The 16,739-nt window shown below is 34.8% G+C and overlaps 1 protein-coding gene across 7 annotated transcripts in view; it reads left to right on the top strand.

The window, feature by feature from the left end:
• The window catches only part of SLIT2 (slit guidance ligand 2), a 258,782-nt gene that overhangs the window by 231,099 nt on the left and 10,944 nt on the right, over positions 1 to 16,739 (top strand). For all 7 annotated transcript variants that reach the window (XM_066548563.1, XM_066548566.1, XM_066548564.1 and 4 more), the window contains 5 exons: positions 6,370 to 6,463; positions 8,310 to 8,447; positions 8,540 to 8,780; positions 9,119 to 9,249; positions 14,284 to 14,438. In XM_066548563.1, coding sequence (XP_066404660.1) covers positions 6,370 to 6,463; positions 8,310 to 8,447; positions 8,540 to 8,780; positions 9,119 to 9,249; positions 14,284 to 14,438 — 759 coding nt within the window. The remainder of the gene's footprint in view (positions 1 to 6,369; positions 6,464 to 8,309; positions 8,448 to 8,539; positions 8,781 to 9,118; positions 9,250 to 14,283; positions 14,439 to 16,739) is intronic.

Genomic DNA, 16,739 nt, shown 5'->3' with positions numbered 1-16,739 from the left:
ATTATAAAAAGAACAAACTCCTCACAAACAAATTATCAAACATCCAGGGGATGTGAACTTAGTTTGGCTCCAAGACTAAGCAGATGTGTACGTGATACATGTTTATATTACCTTGCCAGCTGAACATGGAAGCTATTGATAGTCTACAGGGTGCCTGGACGGATCAATCAGTTTTATCATGCAAGACATCTTTTGAATTGTGACAGTATTAGGGGGGAAAAAGGGGATCATTTCAAGTAATTATCTCAGTTTATGCAAGCCTTAGACACAACCTTCTTGCCACTGCAACAAAGGAGTTGCATTAGTACTTTGAATTTACTTGGTAATCAGATAAGTACCTTCCTGAAATTTAAGCATGCAAGTAATCAAATGCAAATCATGTAATATCAAACTTGATAAAAATTTCAAGAATTCCATCAAATTAAATCGTAATTCTCACCCTTGTAAGAACTGCATGTGTTACAGATTCTTAGAATAAAGAGATGCATTTGTTATTCTTGCTTTTTATCACTCATAAAATTTTCTATTTCATCTAGCTTAATAAACTTTAAATTACCATTCTATATTAAAAGCTCAAGTATTGAAATAATTTTACTGCATTTGCATAAAGGGGAAATTTACATGATATTTGTGGCAAGCTGAGCTACCTGCTTCTGGTTTAATCACTGCCGTGACTCAGTCTAGTCTGTGATCCACCCTTCTGTTTACATTAATTGTCTTAAAGCTTACCTGCCTAAAAGTTACTGGTTTTTTGCTGTTAACAATGAACATAAAACAAATTAAAATGTTTAACTAAATTAAACTGAGCCTCATCTTATACTGACATCCACAAGCATGGGAGACAGCTAAAAATACTTATGCAATGCTGAAAGATGGGAACAGTCCAGCAATTTGACTCTAAAATTAAATTCAAAAATTGTTCAGATTTATGGTTATAAACTGCATTCTACTGCTACTGAGAACTTTTGTTAATTCTAAGAAATTTTGTCCCTCATATAGTCAATATTTTTATTTGTATTTTCTGAATAATGAGATTAAGATCTGAAATAATTCATGTTGTATCCTGCACATCAAGCTGAAGACAATAAAAATGCAGCAGTTTTCTATATATAGTTTCTTAAATGGAACAGTCATTTTCCAACCCCTGCTGCACTCCATTGGCTGTTTGAGCCAGAGTATTAAACAGAGACCTCCAGTCACAGAGTCAGACAGGGATTGATAAAACATAAACACTGCAGATGTTGGCTCACAGTATAGCTTAACTGAGCTCAGAAGATGAAATGGTTATATTAGCACACACTTCAAATCCTTTTGTTCTATTCTGTGGTAGGTATTGAGTATTTTGACTTTGGAAGAGGGAATAACCTAAGAAAAACCTGGGTTTTGATAATGAAAAATGACTACTGTCACTTTTGTATTCTCTGTCTAGTTTTTTTGGGGAGGGGAGTTTTGGTTGTTTTTTGTGGTTTTTTTTAAATATCAAACTCAGATTTGCTAATAAGGGTCATTTTAAACTTGTTTCTTTATAAACTTGCCTGTAATTAGCAATGTGCTATTACATTAAGAAGCCCATGTCCATTTTTGTTAGAGCTGTCCTCTTCATTCAGAAATGTAGTGGCTGGCATTCCTTTATCTTAAATTTATTGACCAATTATTCAAAATAACAAAGATATAAATCCTTTTTTACTTCATTGCCTTGTTACACATTATTTGTTCTAGTACATATCTATAAAATGGAAAATCCAGAGTTACGGGTCTAGTCAGCCTTGAGAAAAGAAGACTTGGGGAGACTTTATCACCCTGTTCCAGTACTTAAAAGGGTGGCTGGAAGGGAAATGGAGACTCCCTTTTTTACAAGGAATCACATGGAAAAGAGGAGGAGTAAGGGTACAAGGTACTCCTGGGGAGATACCAGTTAGATTTAAAAAAGAGGGAAATTTTTACAGTCAGGACATGGTGCCATTGGAATAATCTTTCCAGGATAGTGGTGGATTCCCCAACAGACCCTTTTGGGATTCAGCTAGAAAGGGTGCTGGAACATTTTGTCTCTCCTGCTTTTTCCAGGAGATGATCCTTGAGGGATAAACCTGGTATTCCATGATGAAGTTTTTAGTGACTTATAATCTTATCAAGTCATAAAAGTGAATTAACACACAGAGGAAACACAAACTGGCCTGTAAATCTAGCAAACATCCAGCTTTGGTTACCTATATAAAGTATCGTCAGTATATATCAGTGTTTCATAGTGTTGTCTGTCTGTTTGAGTCTACATCATACTCTATGCAAAATCTCAGTAAATATTTGTCTTGAGCTTGGAGGGTCATGTTCATTCATAATTCCACTGGTTTGAATGCTACTCTATACCAGAATTCAGACTTCCTTAGATTAATTAAGCCAGATGTCTTGTGAAAAGGGTTATTGCTGGTTCTAATTAAACTTTGGAAGCTTTTCACAGGTTTTTTGACACTTTATCCACTACTTTTAAACAAACCAGTCTGTTCCTTATTCTCCTACATACAGAAATGTTCCCATCTTTTAAAAATATAATTACTTAGCCAAGCTCTTACAGAAGCCTCAGTTACAGTATTATTAGATGAATAAAAGAATGTCCTCACAGATTGGTGTCAATTCCTTGAATTGAGACTTTTTTTCCTCAACCTTTTCTGATTATTTTGAAGTATGGTTTTTAAACCTTGTATTATGTTTCTCAAATCAGGAAACTCCATAAGATTTCCTTCCAGTAAAGCCAAGGAACCTAACTTGGTAAAACGGTGTTTTTTGTCCAATGAATGTTTCACTTTAATCACTATCTTTTCATTTCAACAAAATTAGCTACTTCTCATTTAAATTCTACTAAAACTACTACTTGTCTCATTTAAATTCTGAATAAAACAATGGTTGTTCAGTATGCTGAAGGAGGGGTTTCTTTACCATGAAACTATACTCTTCAGTGATTCATATTCTGTATCCCATAATTTACTTACCTTTTTTATTAATTTTTTCATAAACAGTTTTATTTTGGCCATGAGAATTCTCCATTCAGAAAAAGATCTATTAGTATTTATTAATATTAGCAGTTATTAACGATTAGCTGTCGAAGACCTTGCATTTAGGTTATCTTGCCTTGTTATTCTGGTATTTAAATATTCATTCAGAAATTGACTATCTGATGTACATATTTGATTCCATCTTGATATTTTCTTTACTGATCCTGTGTACAAGTCTGCCATTAATGCTCGTTTTTTTAATACCTAAAGGTTGTACTGTAAGTAAACCTGACTTTTATGGTCATAGTATTTTTTTACATGAGTCTTCTGCTACATGGCCACCATCCTGTTTCCTATTTGCTACTGACTGTTTAACTAAAACTTCGAGGATATGATTCACTGTGCATACAGTTTGCAAATGCAATGGAAAAGTTTCCATGCTTTTCTGCTGTCCCAGCACAAAAAGTTCTGCTTCTATGTGCTTTTCTACAGAGTACTCAGATCAAACTCTGACCATAGTCTCAAAAATGCCTGGTGATGTTTGATGATGTTTGCAAACCATTTGGCTGCAGTATGGCTGGTAGTGTAACAGTGATTTTATAATTTGAAGTGGACATTTTTCAAAAAGGTAAACCTGTTTAAAACTTAAATGCCCAATCATTATGTAGGATCCACAGCCAAGAGTAGGACATAAAAAGATTTCAAGTGTCCCTGAGCACTCCTCATGAGGTGATTCTGCTGTCAGTATCGTTCTGAAGATATAAGGGCCAGTAACCTATGAATACTAAAATGCAGTGTATTCCAAGAAATCCTGTATTTTATTTTAATCCGGTATTTTACCTGGGGGAGGATTTACAAAAATGTACAAGCTTAGACACTATTGAGTAAAACTATTTGCCACTCAAGTTATTTCAGAAATCTGTGCCAATGATAATCTAAGACAGATCAATGTCCTGTAGCAAAATCAGTTCAATAAATTCGACAGGAACAGTAAGAATGCTTGTCCCTATTATGCCACTCCTAAATTGCATTTTCTAGGTAGTTTGGTCTTCTTTTACATTCATTGCTGTGAATGTATAAGAGACAGCAAGCTCCAGCCCTGCTTGGGAGATAGGCTCAATGTGTCACTTGCAGAAGCTCTCTGATATGCTGTCAGATTTAATAATCTTGGGAATATTTAGTGGTGCTTTTATACAAGTTAGTACTGTGCAACCACATTTTTTATTACTTGTAGTTGGGGTGTCATGTATTTTTCAGTTCTGCATGTAATTTAATATAAAATATATGCCATAATAAGATATTTTTATTGGCGTGTATCTAAACTATGGGAATGTGAACAAACTAGGGTAAAACAACAGTAATTTTTGCTTATTCTACTCCCATGATCCTTAAAATCTGAACTCACTGTTCCCATACTTACATCTCACTCTTAAACAGTGCTGCTCTTTGAACAGAATTCAGCTATTACAAGTTCTGCAAGTTGACTAAATGCTATGTGAAGAACAGCATTGAAGACCTATATTTATATGAGTTTGTTTGAACAAAACCCTTTGAAAAGAGAAAGGGATCTGGGTTTTGTTTAATATATCGTGGGATGCAAACAATCCCTGGTATTTCAGGATTCTTTGTGCACTGATCTAGTCATAACAATTGCACATTTCCAGACTAATAATTCTATTGAGACCTTAAAGAGGCTTTGAGGGTAGAATTATAACCCTTTGTATTTGACATCTTCAGTGGTCTGCATTTGATCTCCATTCAATTTCCTACATATATTGACTAAGTTATGTTGTTACTGACAGTTTTCCTGAGGCTATTAAGTGACCTGTTCATAAGGGCTATTTTCTTATGTTATCTTAAACCTTTCCATACCTTTGGTTTGTAGAGAAAACACACTACTTGCAAATTGAGAATGTCGTATTTATTTCTTCATTTATTTATTTACTCATTTATCTTTTTTTTTCAATCTTTGTGTAGAACCAGCCTCGATCTTTTGAATGGTGCAAAATACTTGTCTACTTGTTTTTTGGCTTGTCCTCTCTCATTTTTGAAGATGTAGAGGTCCCATGTCTTATTGCACTTAGTATATGTTTTCCAGTTGTGTTCTCAGCTGGCATAACTGCCTTTGCTCCTGCTTCAGTTTTGCTTTTTTCTCCATCCTTGCTTTAATATAGATTGTTCCTCAGCTCTTTTTTGGTTTATTTGTCCACTGCACTGCAAGCCACTGACATGCTCAGCTCAGTAAAACTGAGGGATACCAAATATCACCTCTTTGAAGGCAAGTGCAGCTTGAGCAGTGAAAGTGTCTGATCATTCCCTCATTTCTTCTGCTCTTCTGTTTGTCATTGTCACTGTAATGTACAGTTCTACTTCTCTTTGCTTGCCAGATCATGTTTTGTTACTGGAAGGGAATAAAGGACAGGGACAATCCTGCTGCTTCCATAGTTTCAGAGTCTGATGGACCTGTCAGTCCCTGAATTCAGCAGGCACAGGGTTTATACCTGTATATTACACATATATTCTTCATATGGATGCTGGAATAAGTATACCTACCTTAAAAACCAGTGATTACAAGTTTAGCAAGTGCACGATCCATTTTATCATCTGATAAGTAAGTCAGGGAACAAGATATTGTTGATCTGTTTACAAACCTGTGTTTCCTTTCCATAAACTTGCAAATAAAACATTTTTTAATCACATTAAAATACTTTTTGGGTTATAAGCCCATTTTGGAAACTAGAGCCGCTGCCTCTATCAGCAGGGAAGGATAGACATTTTACATAGATTTTTTTTCTTTTCTTTTCACAGAACAGATTATAGATAATTATGGTACATTAACAAATGCAAAAAATGGAGAGTCATATTTAAGGAAAAGTAGAAAACAAGTTTTCATTTTTGGATAATTGGAATTGTGTTGACATGCAGTGATATTAACAGGTTTTTTTCAGGTAATAGACTACTTATAGTGATAGTCCAAATCTGGATATAACTGTGTGTAATGTGCTTAGAAATAAGTAAAGGAATGCATATTGATGGCTTTTTTGTTCTAGTGACTTCAATCACTAGTGTTGCTACATAGCAGAGCAAAATAAATATTGTAAAAGAAAAAATAATTACAAAATTACCATTTATATCCATCTATAGATGATTGAACTTGGTACTGTTTATAAATGAGTTGCCAGGTATATTATTATTTATTTATGTTATTTCTGTATAACCATTTATTTATGTATTAATATTTATCATAAAGGTATTTATTGCTATGTAAAGAAGTATGCATATTTTAGTGTTAGCAAAGGAATTGCTTTTAAAATTCTCTTCGTTGCTGTTGTCAGGTCACTGTGATATTTTCACTGAATTGACAACATACATTGTATTTCAGGTGAACTCTGTGAGGAGAAATTAGATTTCTGTGCCCAAAACCTGAATCCTTGCCAGCATGATTCAAAGTGTATCTTGACACCCAAAGGATACAAGTGAGTCTGAAATGTTATTAGAGACTGGATCAAAGTTTGTATTTTTCCATCCTGCTTAGCTTCCTTTCCTTCTGTTTAAGTGGAAGCCAATTCTATTCTCAAAGTACTAATTTTGATTATTTTTAAACCTTATGGCAGAGTAGGCCATTATTTTCATGTAAAGCTGCATTATTATCTTAAGTATGTTTTACTGAATTTCACTGATCTTTAAAAGGTCTAATTCCAACCAGATTTTAAATAGAAACACAGGCAGCCTTTATAATGGTCTATACAAAACCCTTATAGGAGTTTGAGCAGTAGGAAAATAATTGCTTTTTATTGAAGTGGAATAATTATATTGCTTTTAGAGAAGTAATTGTGAAAGAGATTATTAGGAAGGCACAATGAAAGGTATAAAGTAAAGAAGTCCCTCCCAGGAAAGCTAATCTTTAATTACACCATATCCTTATCATGATTAATTAGTATGTACAAATTAAAGTTGTTTTAATAGGCTTTAGGTTAATAAATACAGGAAACCTGCAGATTTAAACTGTTCTCACAAGTGCCTGTTTTATGCACAGCATGCTTTTGTGCTAAAATCATATTGTCATTCCCACTACTTATGAAATGACATTTTATTTAAAATATGGCATAAAAATATTAAATATTCAGTTGAATGTGAAATTAAATTGATAGTTTCAAACTGGAAAATAGAAATATTGTTTGGTTTCTGTTGTAGTGCATTATGTTTGTTTTTTCCTGTCACTTCAATAAACCTAGTTTACCTCCAGTTCACTAATCTTTCCTGTTACTTTTAAATCAGAAAATAGCACATGGAGTGTACTTCAAGATGTATCTCAGTCAGACATTTGATAGGTTGCTCTATATTCTTTTTCCCTTGTCTTCTTCCTATCTGTTGTTGAAAAAAAATGAAACATATTTGATTGAAGTGCTAAATTTAAACTTACATGGCTATTTAAAATCACTCTTGCCAGCTTAGAGAAAATTTTAGATAGTAAAAGAAATGACACTGAGGAGGTAATTACAAGATCTAATGAAATCAATAAATGACATCTTAATTTAAAAACACATCATATGGATGCATGGATTTGTAATATTTTCCATTAATTTTTGACAGAGTTCCGAGCATTCTCTCAGTCCTATATATGAGAATTCCCTGAAGGAATGCCACCAGCATTAGCAATGAGAATTTCACATGGAAAAAACCCCCAAACAAACCAACAAACAAAAATCATTACATACTCTCTTGAGGATGGGCTGTTTCTAGACCAGTGGGGCTTCAGGGAGGACAGATGATGGGCTTTGAGACTTCTGTTAGTTCAACAACCATGGAGCTGTTTTTAGTAAATCAGACTGGTGGAACCTTAGGAGCAAAAGAATTATGCATAGCCTTTAAACTGCATAAATGGACCATTGGTCTGTTCATAGCTGTTCAGTTGACAAATCTAATAACCATCAGTACCAGCTTCAGATTATTTGTCTTGGTTTCAAGCATATTGATTATGTTTAGTGTTTGCAGCCATGAATAACATCCTGTAACATTCTGTGGTGCTCATAAATTCTAAAAACTGCCTAAATTATTAATGAGGGCTCTCTAGATTTGCACACAATTCTTCAATATAATGGCAGATGTGTAAACATTTTAACTAGCAAACCTGTATTCATTACATATGTAGATTCCCCATCTAATAGTATGATGAAGCTATAAAGTCTTTGCACACAAAGTATTAGTAATGCCTTTTTTTCCCTTGATTTTTAAACAATACAGTAGTTCCTTAACTTTGTTATAATCACAGCAGGTCATTAAAAGGCACTGTGCTATCCAGTTTGCTTTGCTGTTTTACAGATGTGATTGCACACCTGGATATGTAGGTGAGCATTGTGACATTGACTTTGACGACTGCCAGGACAACAAATGCAAAAACGGAGCGCAGTGCACGGATGCAGTTAATGGATACACCTGCATTTGCCCAGAAGGGTACAGGTGAGAAAGATCTGAAGGCAGTACAAACATGGATGTCTTCTGTCACAGTTGTTTTTTCTTGGAAATACTGATTGTCTTCTGTTTTCATCTAGTGGCTTGTTTTGTGAGTTTTCACCGCCAATGGTTCTACCTCGCACCAGCCCTTGTGATAATTACGAATGTCAAAATGGGGCCCAGTGTATCATAAAAGAAAGTGAACCCATCTGTCAGTGTTTATCAGGATACCAGGGTGAGAAATGTGAAAAGCTGATTAGTATAAACTTCGTCAACAAAGAATCCTATCTGCAAATCCCTTCAACTAAGATACGCCCCCAAACCAATATCACTCTACAGGTAAGTTTGCTTGTGTTGTGGATTCTCTTTTCTGGAAAAGAGAGTAAATGACTTTCCATGATGTGGAAAATGACCCAAAGTTGTCATTGGCTCACTTAAAGAGATTTTCACAGTTTGAGCTAAAAATCTAGAAGAATTAATGCAATAACTCTATATTCACAGTGAATTAGATGGGCTTATTGATAGGATGAGAAAGAGTTTTTTCAGGTTGTCCTTCAAAAAAGAATTTTATAATGAAGTAGCAGATTATGGCAGTAAATTCAGAGATTCACTTAATACCTCATTTTGAATAAATACCTAATTTTTGTGGTTTCTAAATATTTCTATCTTTTAACTAGATTGCCACAGATGAAGACAGTGGGATCCTGCTGTATAAAGGCGATAAAGATCATATAGCAGTGGAACTGTACCGGGGTAGAGTGAGGGTCAGCTATGACACAGGATCATATCCAGCCTCTGCTATTTACAGGTGAACCTGGATGAAACACATTTGTAACTGAAACAAAACCTACATTCATTACTTATATCAAAGTCACATTTTTTAATACATGGTTAAAAGAAATATACGCAAATTAATGTGTTGTCAGACACTTAAAACTTCTTGCCAAAAGATGTGATTTGGTTGGCAAGTAACTCTAATGCAGATATGTCAGGCAAATAATATATTATTTGATGCATTTAAAGAGAATAAGAGTTAGCTTTCAGCAGAATATTTGTACATTTGTAAAGCTTACATGTAGCAGTGGAGTTTTTTCTTAGTTGTAACTGCCAAATAATTTCCTAGTGTGCTGAGTAAAATGAAAAACTACACTGTATAAGCAGAAATTAAATAGAAGCTTTTCTTCTCTTCTCTGTTAGGCAGTCATATAATGTGGGATTTTTCCCTGGCAAGTGAAGAAAAAGCTAAAAACTTGATTTCTGAAAAAGGCACTACCTTTGAAAAGAAATGGCTTTTGCTTCCAAAGTCATTAAGAGAAAGAATCTACAGCTGCTTCTGTAGCATAATTTTTGTAGTGGTTTTTTTTTAATCATATTTCTCTGGCTATCTGAAAAATTACCTCCTGATTTTTTTGGGAGATATTGTATAACTTCACAGGAATTAGCAACAGTCATTGCAAGAGTGAGCAGAAAGACAAGAGGCATCAGTTCCTGGTCTTGACTGCCCTCTTGGCACTAAAATTACTTTCTTGATTTTTCTTCAGTTTTTCTTGAATGTTCTTTTCACTCTATTTACACCTTTTATTGTAAAATTATATATAGGTGTATTCACTTCTATAGTTTGTAATAGTGACACTGTTCTGCATTCTATTAGGGACATTTCAGTGAAAATAAATGATTTTTATAAATTATTATACTCCTATTAAAATAATATTTTTATTTTCTATCTGGGTTAGGGCTACACAAGAAATTTAGATTCTTTTTTCTCAGGAGTTTAATTATTTTTGTTGATTTTTATTCAATAGGTACATCTGTCTGAGAATAAGATGCAATAGGAATAAGGGTCATATGTAGTTCCAAGTTATTTTGGCTCCCATTTCTATAATCTATTAAGAATACTTCTTCTCTTTCAAAACATATATGCCCTTCCCATAAATTTATGCTTTCTCTGGCATTGTTGAAACATAACAAATACTGGTAATTCATACTTGTCCATTATGGTTATCTATAAAGATTAATCTAGAAAGATTGAAAAACAGTACTCACACAGAAAAAAAACCAAACATAAGCATGGAAGGAGTTAATAACAAAGTGAACAATTAACAAAGAGCCCCAATTAGGTTACTGTTACAAAATAATAAGAAGCATCTCCCTTACATAGTTGATTGTCTCTTTTGAATTATGTGACAAATGAAGAATGGAAGTGTAGTGAAGAGAGGGACAGGAAATGTAGTTACACCTTACAGAGTGACACAGTTGTTTAGTGAAGCAGATACACACTTTTAGTTACTATTTTTAGTTTCTGTTATTGTTATTGTTGTTAACCTACATTTCATTTCTGATAAGCATAATGGTGAGTTTCTGAGATATTTGAAAGCTATCATGTGATAGTCCAACTGTAGTGAAGTCTGTTGTTGAGGCAAGGCTGAGGGCATACCTTATCTCTTTCTACAGCTGTCTGAAAGATTGCAGCCTCTCACAAATAACAAGCAATAGGACAAGAGGAAAAGGCCTTAAGTTGCACCAGGAAAGGCTTAGATTGGATATTAGGAAAAATTTCATCACGTAAATGGTTGTCAAGCAGTGGAACAGGCTGCCCAGGGAAGTGGTGTAGTCACCATTCATGGAGGTATTCAACAGAAGTGTAGATCAGGCACTTAGGGACATTGTTTGGTGGTGGACTTGGCAGTGCTGGTTTAGTTGCTGGACTTGATGATCTTAGGGGTCTTTTCCAACCAAAATTTGTCTGTGATTTCATCATTCTATTTTGGAAGTCATTTATACATTTCCGCATTGATTTATAGTATATATGTGCATCTAGTGATAGCTCTCCAAACTGTGTACTGTTTATTGTCTATTTCAGGTTCTTGAAAAGAGTGTGTTGTAGCACAGAACCTTTTACACAGTTTACTCAAATCCCTTCATTATTTCCAGTTCTTACTGTTTTACCTCCCAGAATCTTTGTGATATCTCGTGCCCTTTTTAAGGTCTTTACCTTCTTTTTATCCATTCATTGCATGTTGTCTTTCTGTACTTTTGTTACCTATTAAAAGCTGTCTCCTGGAATGTTTCCAGTCCTTCCTTCTAGTCCCTCCCTTCTGCTTCCCTCCTGTCCTCCCAGTTCATGGGAACTGACTGCAGGAAGAGCCTGCATCCCAAAAGCAGTCATCAGTCAATCTGAGAAATGAGATGATGGCACTGCCAAGACCAATAAATAATATTCATTCATTGGAGATGGTTATTTGGAAAAATTTGATCCACTTGTGTTTTATTCTGTCTGGGCATCCATTTTTAAATGTTAACTGTTTTTTACATTAAAAAAAAATCTTTCGTTCTGTAAACTAGTTTTCATCATATATTTATTGGAAATGTGGGACTATTTATTCCCAGATCATTATTCTTCTACAGAGTACCAGAAGCCTTAAATCAGTTCTTCTTACAGCTTTTCATTACAATCTATGCATTCAGCTCTCATAACTCCAATGGGAAATGGGCTAGAAGTAATGTAAGTGCATTGGCAGGAAATATTGCAAATATGCCTTGAGTTTATTTCCTCTTCAATTTAAACCATCCTTACCTAGGAGAGCTTCTCTTTCTGCAGTAAATTTTTACCAGTGAAACAGTTTAAACCAGAGACTTTTAATAATCACTCTTATCAGAGACACATTCCCTTCACACACTATGGTTTGTATATCCCTGGAACTACCCCTTGCTCTAAAAATGCATTTTTTGTGTTGCTCTTATTCTTATAAATGCTATTGAGTGAAAGGTTTAGAAGTTGTAAAATATGTTTCCTTGAAACAAGAACATTGCATCAAGAAATATTACATGCTTCCTGAAATCAAGTTATATGCACTTTGATTTTTTAGCACATTTTTTTGGCTGGATTCATTGAAATGTGTTAAGTAACTTAATCACAGCATCTTTTATATTGCTTGATCAGATCAAACAAATCTCTTGATACCTTGAATAAGTCTCTCGCTTTAGGAATGATAAACCCTGACTGTTTCCTTTCCCCCCATGGAAACTGGCAGTCCCCCTCCTGACAGCTCCCATAAAGTGTTTATTGTGCCAGTGTCTGCTCTGTCATGTGTTTGTACTCTCAAATAGAGCTGGGTTTATGTAAAGCATGCATGCTACCATGCAGATCTTTGATCCATAGTAAGCAAAGGCTGTTCACAGAGTTGGTAATAAATGGCTAAGAAGCTATTTAATGTGTCACAGCTGTGAATGACCAAGTGTGCTGCTGATCTGTTCCAGGACAAAAGCAGTTAGCTTAATTAAAACATCACTAAGGATGTTTTAAGGTAATTTGCTTGATTTTTGCCTTGAGATTTAGGAACTTAATCCCTTTCAGCTATCCTGCTTTCTCAATGAGAAGAGCTAATTGACTGTGTGACTGTCCATTTCAGGCTATCATACAATTGGTTCATTTAAATAACTTTTTTCAAAGGATTAAGCTCACTTATTTGAGGGTGCCCTGAAACAAATAAAGGCTTTCATGGGAATGCTTTTAAAGTTTGGTCTCTGGACTACAGCTCACACCTTGCATGCATATATTCAGCTCTATTTCTGCAATGGAAAATGGACTACAAGTTGTGCAAGTACAATGATATATTCAGTCCCAGAACTGAGTAATGATATTCTTCCTTCTCTGATGTATTTAAGCAGTGTTCAAGTGCAGAGTAGTTCCTGCACTTAAGCACTTGCTCCGTAGATATTGAGGCTGATAAGCACCAGCAGCTATTTTTTGTGTCCAGCAGCATGAGTAAGCTCATCCTTAGGCAGGGTAAGCACCATGCTTGAAGCAAGCATTTCCACTTTGAGAACTTTCAGGCATTCTCCTACTAGTGAGTTCATATCTTGTTAGTAAGCAGAAGGAAATGGTATATGTAGATGAGAGAAAAAAAAATACAACATTCATATTCACTGTACTAGCCAGAAGCTGAACACACTTAAGTAACCATGTCCAATATAGATAACAAATAACTTTATTGCAAGTGTCAGTGGAGCTGTCTGGACCAATGATATGATTTTGTTGGGCAGGACTACAGTTAGATGCAGTTCCATATTCCATGAAATAGATTTATTTATCACTGGAGTTGACTCAGGCCTTCATATTTGCAAGATAAGTAAACCCAATACTCTGCAAAATGTAGGTTACACAGAGACTTGCATGCAAATATGTTCTTGAAGTAATATTAGAATCACATAATGGTTTAAGTTGGAAGGGACCTTAAACAATCACCTAGTTCCATCTTCTTTGTTATGGGCAGGGACAGCTTCCCCTAGATTAAGTTGTACAGTGCCCCATCCAACCGGATCCCTGAGCATTTCCACTAACTGGTCCACAAATTCTCTGGCAACTTGTCCCAGTATTTCATATTAACCCACCCTCATATTAAAGAACTTTTTTTTAATGTCACTTCTTTTACTTAATAGATTCTATCTGATCTATATCTACCCTCTCAGTTTAACAGTTGGGCTATGTCCTGTTACTGCAGGCTCTGGTAGAAAGTCTCTCTCCATATTTCTTACAAGCTCCCTTTCAATGTTCAAAAGCTGCTATAAGGTCTTCCCAGAGTGTTCTCTTCTCCAACTCCCAAAGCCTGTCTTCATAGAAAAGGGATTTCAGCCCTGTCATCACTAGTCCAGAAGAAGGGATGTATTGTATTGTATTGGCTTTTAAGCATATGTGCATGTCTTTGCTTAAAATGGAATTTTCAGGGGAGTGCACTCCTACAGAAGTTCTGTTCTGAAACTTTATTGACTCTTAAAGGGGGAAAAGGTAAAAAGCTGTTCTAACCTGACCATCAACTGTTTATTATTAATGTTTATTTTGCAGTGTGGAAACTATTAATGATGGAAATTTCCACATTGTGGAGCTGCTAGCTATGGATCAGATTCTATCTTTATCTATTGATGGAGGAAGCCCTAAGACAATTACCAACTTGTCCAAGCAATCCACTCTGAACTTTGATTCTCCACTGTATGTAGGAGGTAAGAGGATTTTATTGCTTCTTACAAGAGGTATTATAGATAATTTACTGTGGTAACATTTTTTAAGAAACGCATTCTTGTGTTTCTTAAAGAGACTCATTCATTGACATAACTCCTTAAGATGAAACTTTGGCAGTTAATGTCAATAGCTTCAATTTTAAGAAATAATATGTCCTCAAACTACACTGGTTGCTTTTCTATAATTATTATTTTTTATAACTGTAAAATTTTGTAAATTTCTGCTGTTATTTAGCCTTTTATTATACTGAAGAGGTGTGCTCAACTTTGTTTAGCTGCATGAAGATTTAGTAATGCCTATTCAGAAAGTGTAGAATGGTAGCATTCTGTTTTGCTCATTTTACATTCCTGTTTCCCTGTACTGATATCTGCAGGAAATGATAGCAGTGTGTAAAGCCATGAAGTATAATTTATGTCTGGAGATCTTACTGATTAGGGCTGATTAGAGTTAGGACACTAGGAAAGAATGTGCCCAGACAGTTGCTTCACTGTATGTGTCAGACTTAGGTTTTGGTTTTTTGAGAAAAAAAAATATTGTTTGCTTAATTGTTTGTTTAACTTGAGCAGCTAAAAGATTTGAAAAATTTTGATCATTTGATGTCAGTTACTCTGTAGACCTGTGAGTTCAAACACATTGTTTTAACTAGCAGTTTCTGCTGGATTTCTTTGGACCTGTGCAATCTAGGTAAAAGTCAGAAAATTCAGCCAACACTTAGTACCTTCTTACTTGGTAGCAAGTCAAAGTTCTTAAAAGTTCAGAGATTTGGAATGGGTTTTAAATACTTTTTAAAAGCTACAGATTTTCATGTTCTACTTAGTTTAAGCTTATACTCTTACAACAGGCATGTAAGGAATTTCCTTCTGATCTGTTCTTTCTGTTAAAAAAAATGTACTTTCTTTTTCATTTTGCCTATTTCTTTTATATTTGAGAATTACTTTTTAGACTTAAGCATCTTGCCTCCTTGCAAAAAGCTGTGCCATCAGAGGTACATTTGTTTGTTCGATGTACTGATGCCTTCAAACATGGATTGCTCTCCGAAAATGCACATTGCATTTTTTCCTGTGTATCATTTCTGTTTACACAGTGTCCTGTGCCACATTTGGAAGAGGGGGTCCTAGACTCTGATAGGACACTGTGTGCTTGCTTACTTGTGTTATCAACATCGGTTTGTTTAATGACTGCTGAGGCCAATTGTACTACTTGAAAGCTGAGCTTAGTGCAGAGCAATAATCCTCCTGTCTGTTATAAGCACCTTTTGATGAAATGAGGCCAGACTGACAACTGTAAACATTTATTCTGGGCACATTGTTACCACTGCAATGCTGATTTGTGACATATGGTTCTCTTCCTTGCTTCTTCACCCTGCAGATCTGTGCCTCCATTAAGAGAATCATAATAATCTGCATTGTCATTTTCAAGTATTGGAAGAATAACTTTTGGAAATAATCTTTTCTCTTAGTGGTTTGATACCTAAGAGCAGCAGTCTTCTGCATTCTAGTGCATGTTCCTTAGGGAGGTTCTGTGTTTATTCTAATGTAATTTTTCACATTCAGGCTCCAAACAGACAATTATTCTGCTTTCATAGAAAATGTTGATCCCAAAAATAATAAAAACCAATCATAGAAGCACATTGTAACAAAATAAAGGGAAAAAAATCCAGTAGGTTGACATTCAGATCTTAATCTTTCCTCTTCTTTATCAAATTTATCTGTTTATGATTTTTTAAAATTCTCAAGACAGGTAATTTTTCACTCTTTTAACTTTATATCACCCATCTTTTTGAAATTCAGTAATTTTTTTCTTATCCAACTATATCTAGAATTTTTTTAGGGAATTTTATTACACATTTTCATCAGTTAAGAACTTAAATTCTCACTAGATTTTTATGCAGTATTTTTATCTTTGCCAAAGTCTTAGTTTGACACCTAAATCATCATGTAGCTTACACTTACTCTTACCACTTTCCTGCTAAAATGGCATTTCTGATAAGCATCACCTCAGTTGGCAGGCTGAAATTCAGACTTAACAGCAAGCCCTTGTACAGTATATGCTCTCATTCTCTCTCATTCCCTCTCTCTCTGCCTTCCTCCCTTTTTTTTTATGTTACTCTTGGGTCACAATATGTAGCTTGGTTTAAAAGGGGTAATTTAACTTTTTTTTTTTTTTATAAAAACTGAACTAATTGATTTATACCTTTTGGGGTTTTTTTGCCTCTTCTGAGGGTATGGAGTGTGTGGTCAGAATACACATGCTTGTTTTTTTTCAGTCTTTCTGTAACAAAT

This window comes from Molothrus aeneus, chromosome 4 (genome assembly GCF_037042795.1).
Source record: "Molothrus aeneus isolate 106 chromosome 4, BPBGC_Maene_1.0, whole genome shotgun sequence".
Lineage (NCBI taxonomy): Eukaryota > Metazoa > Chordata > Aves > Passeriformes > Icteridae > Molothrus > Molothrus aeneus.
Note: the sequence above shows the minus strand (reverse complement) of the source record. Positions and strands in the feature narration are given on the sequence as shown.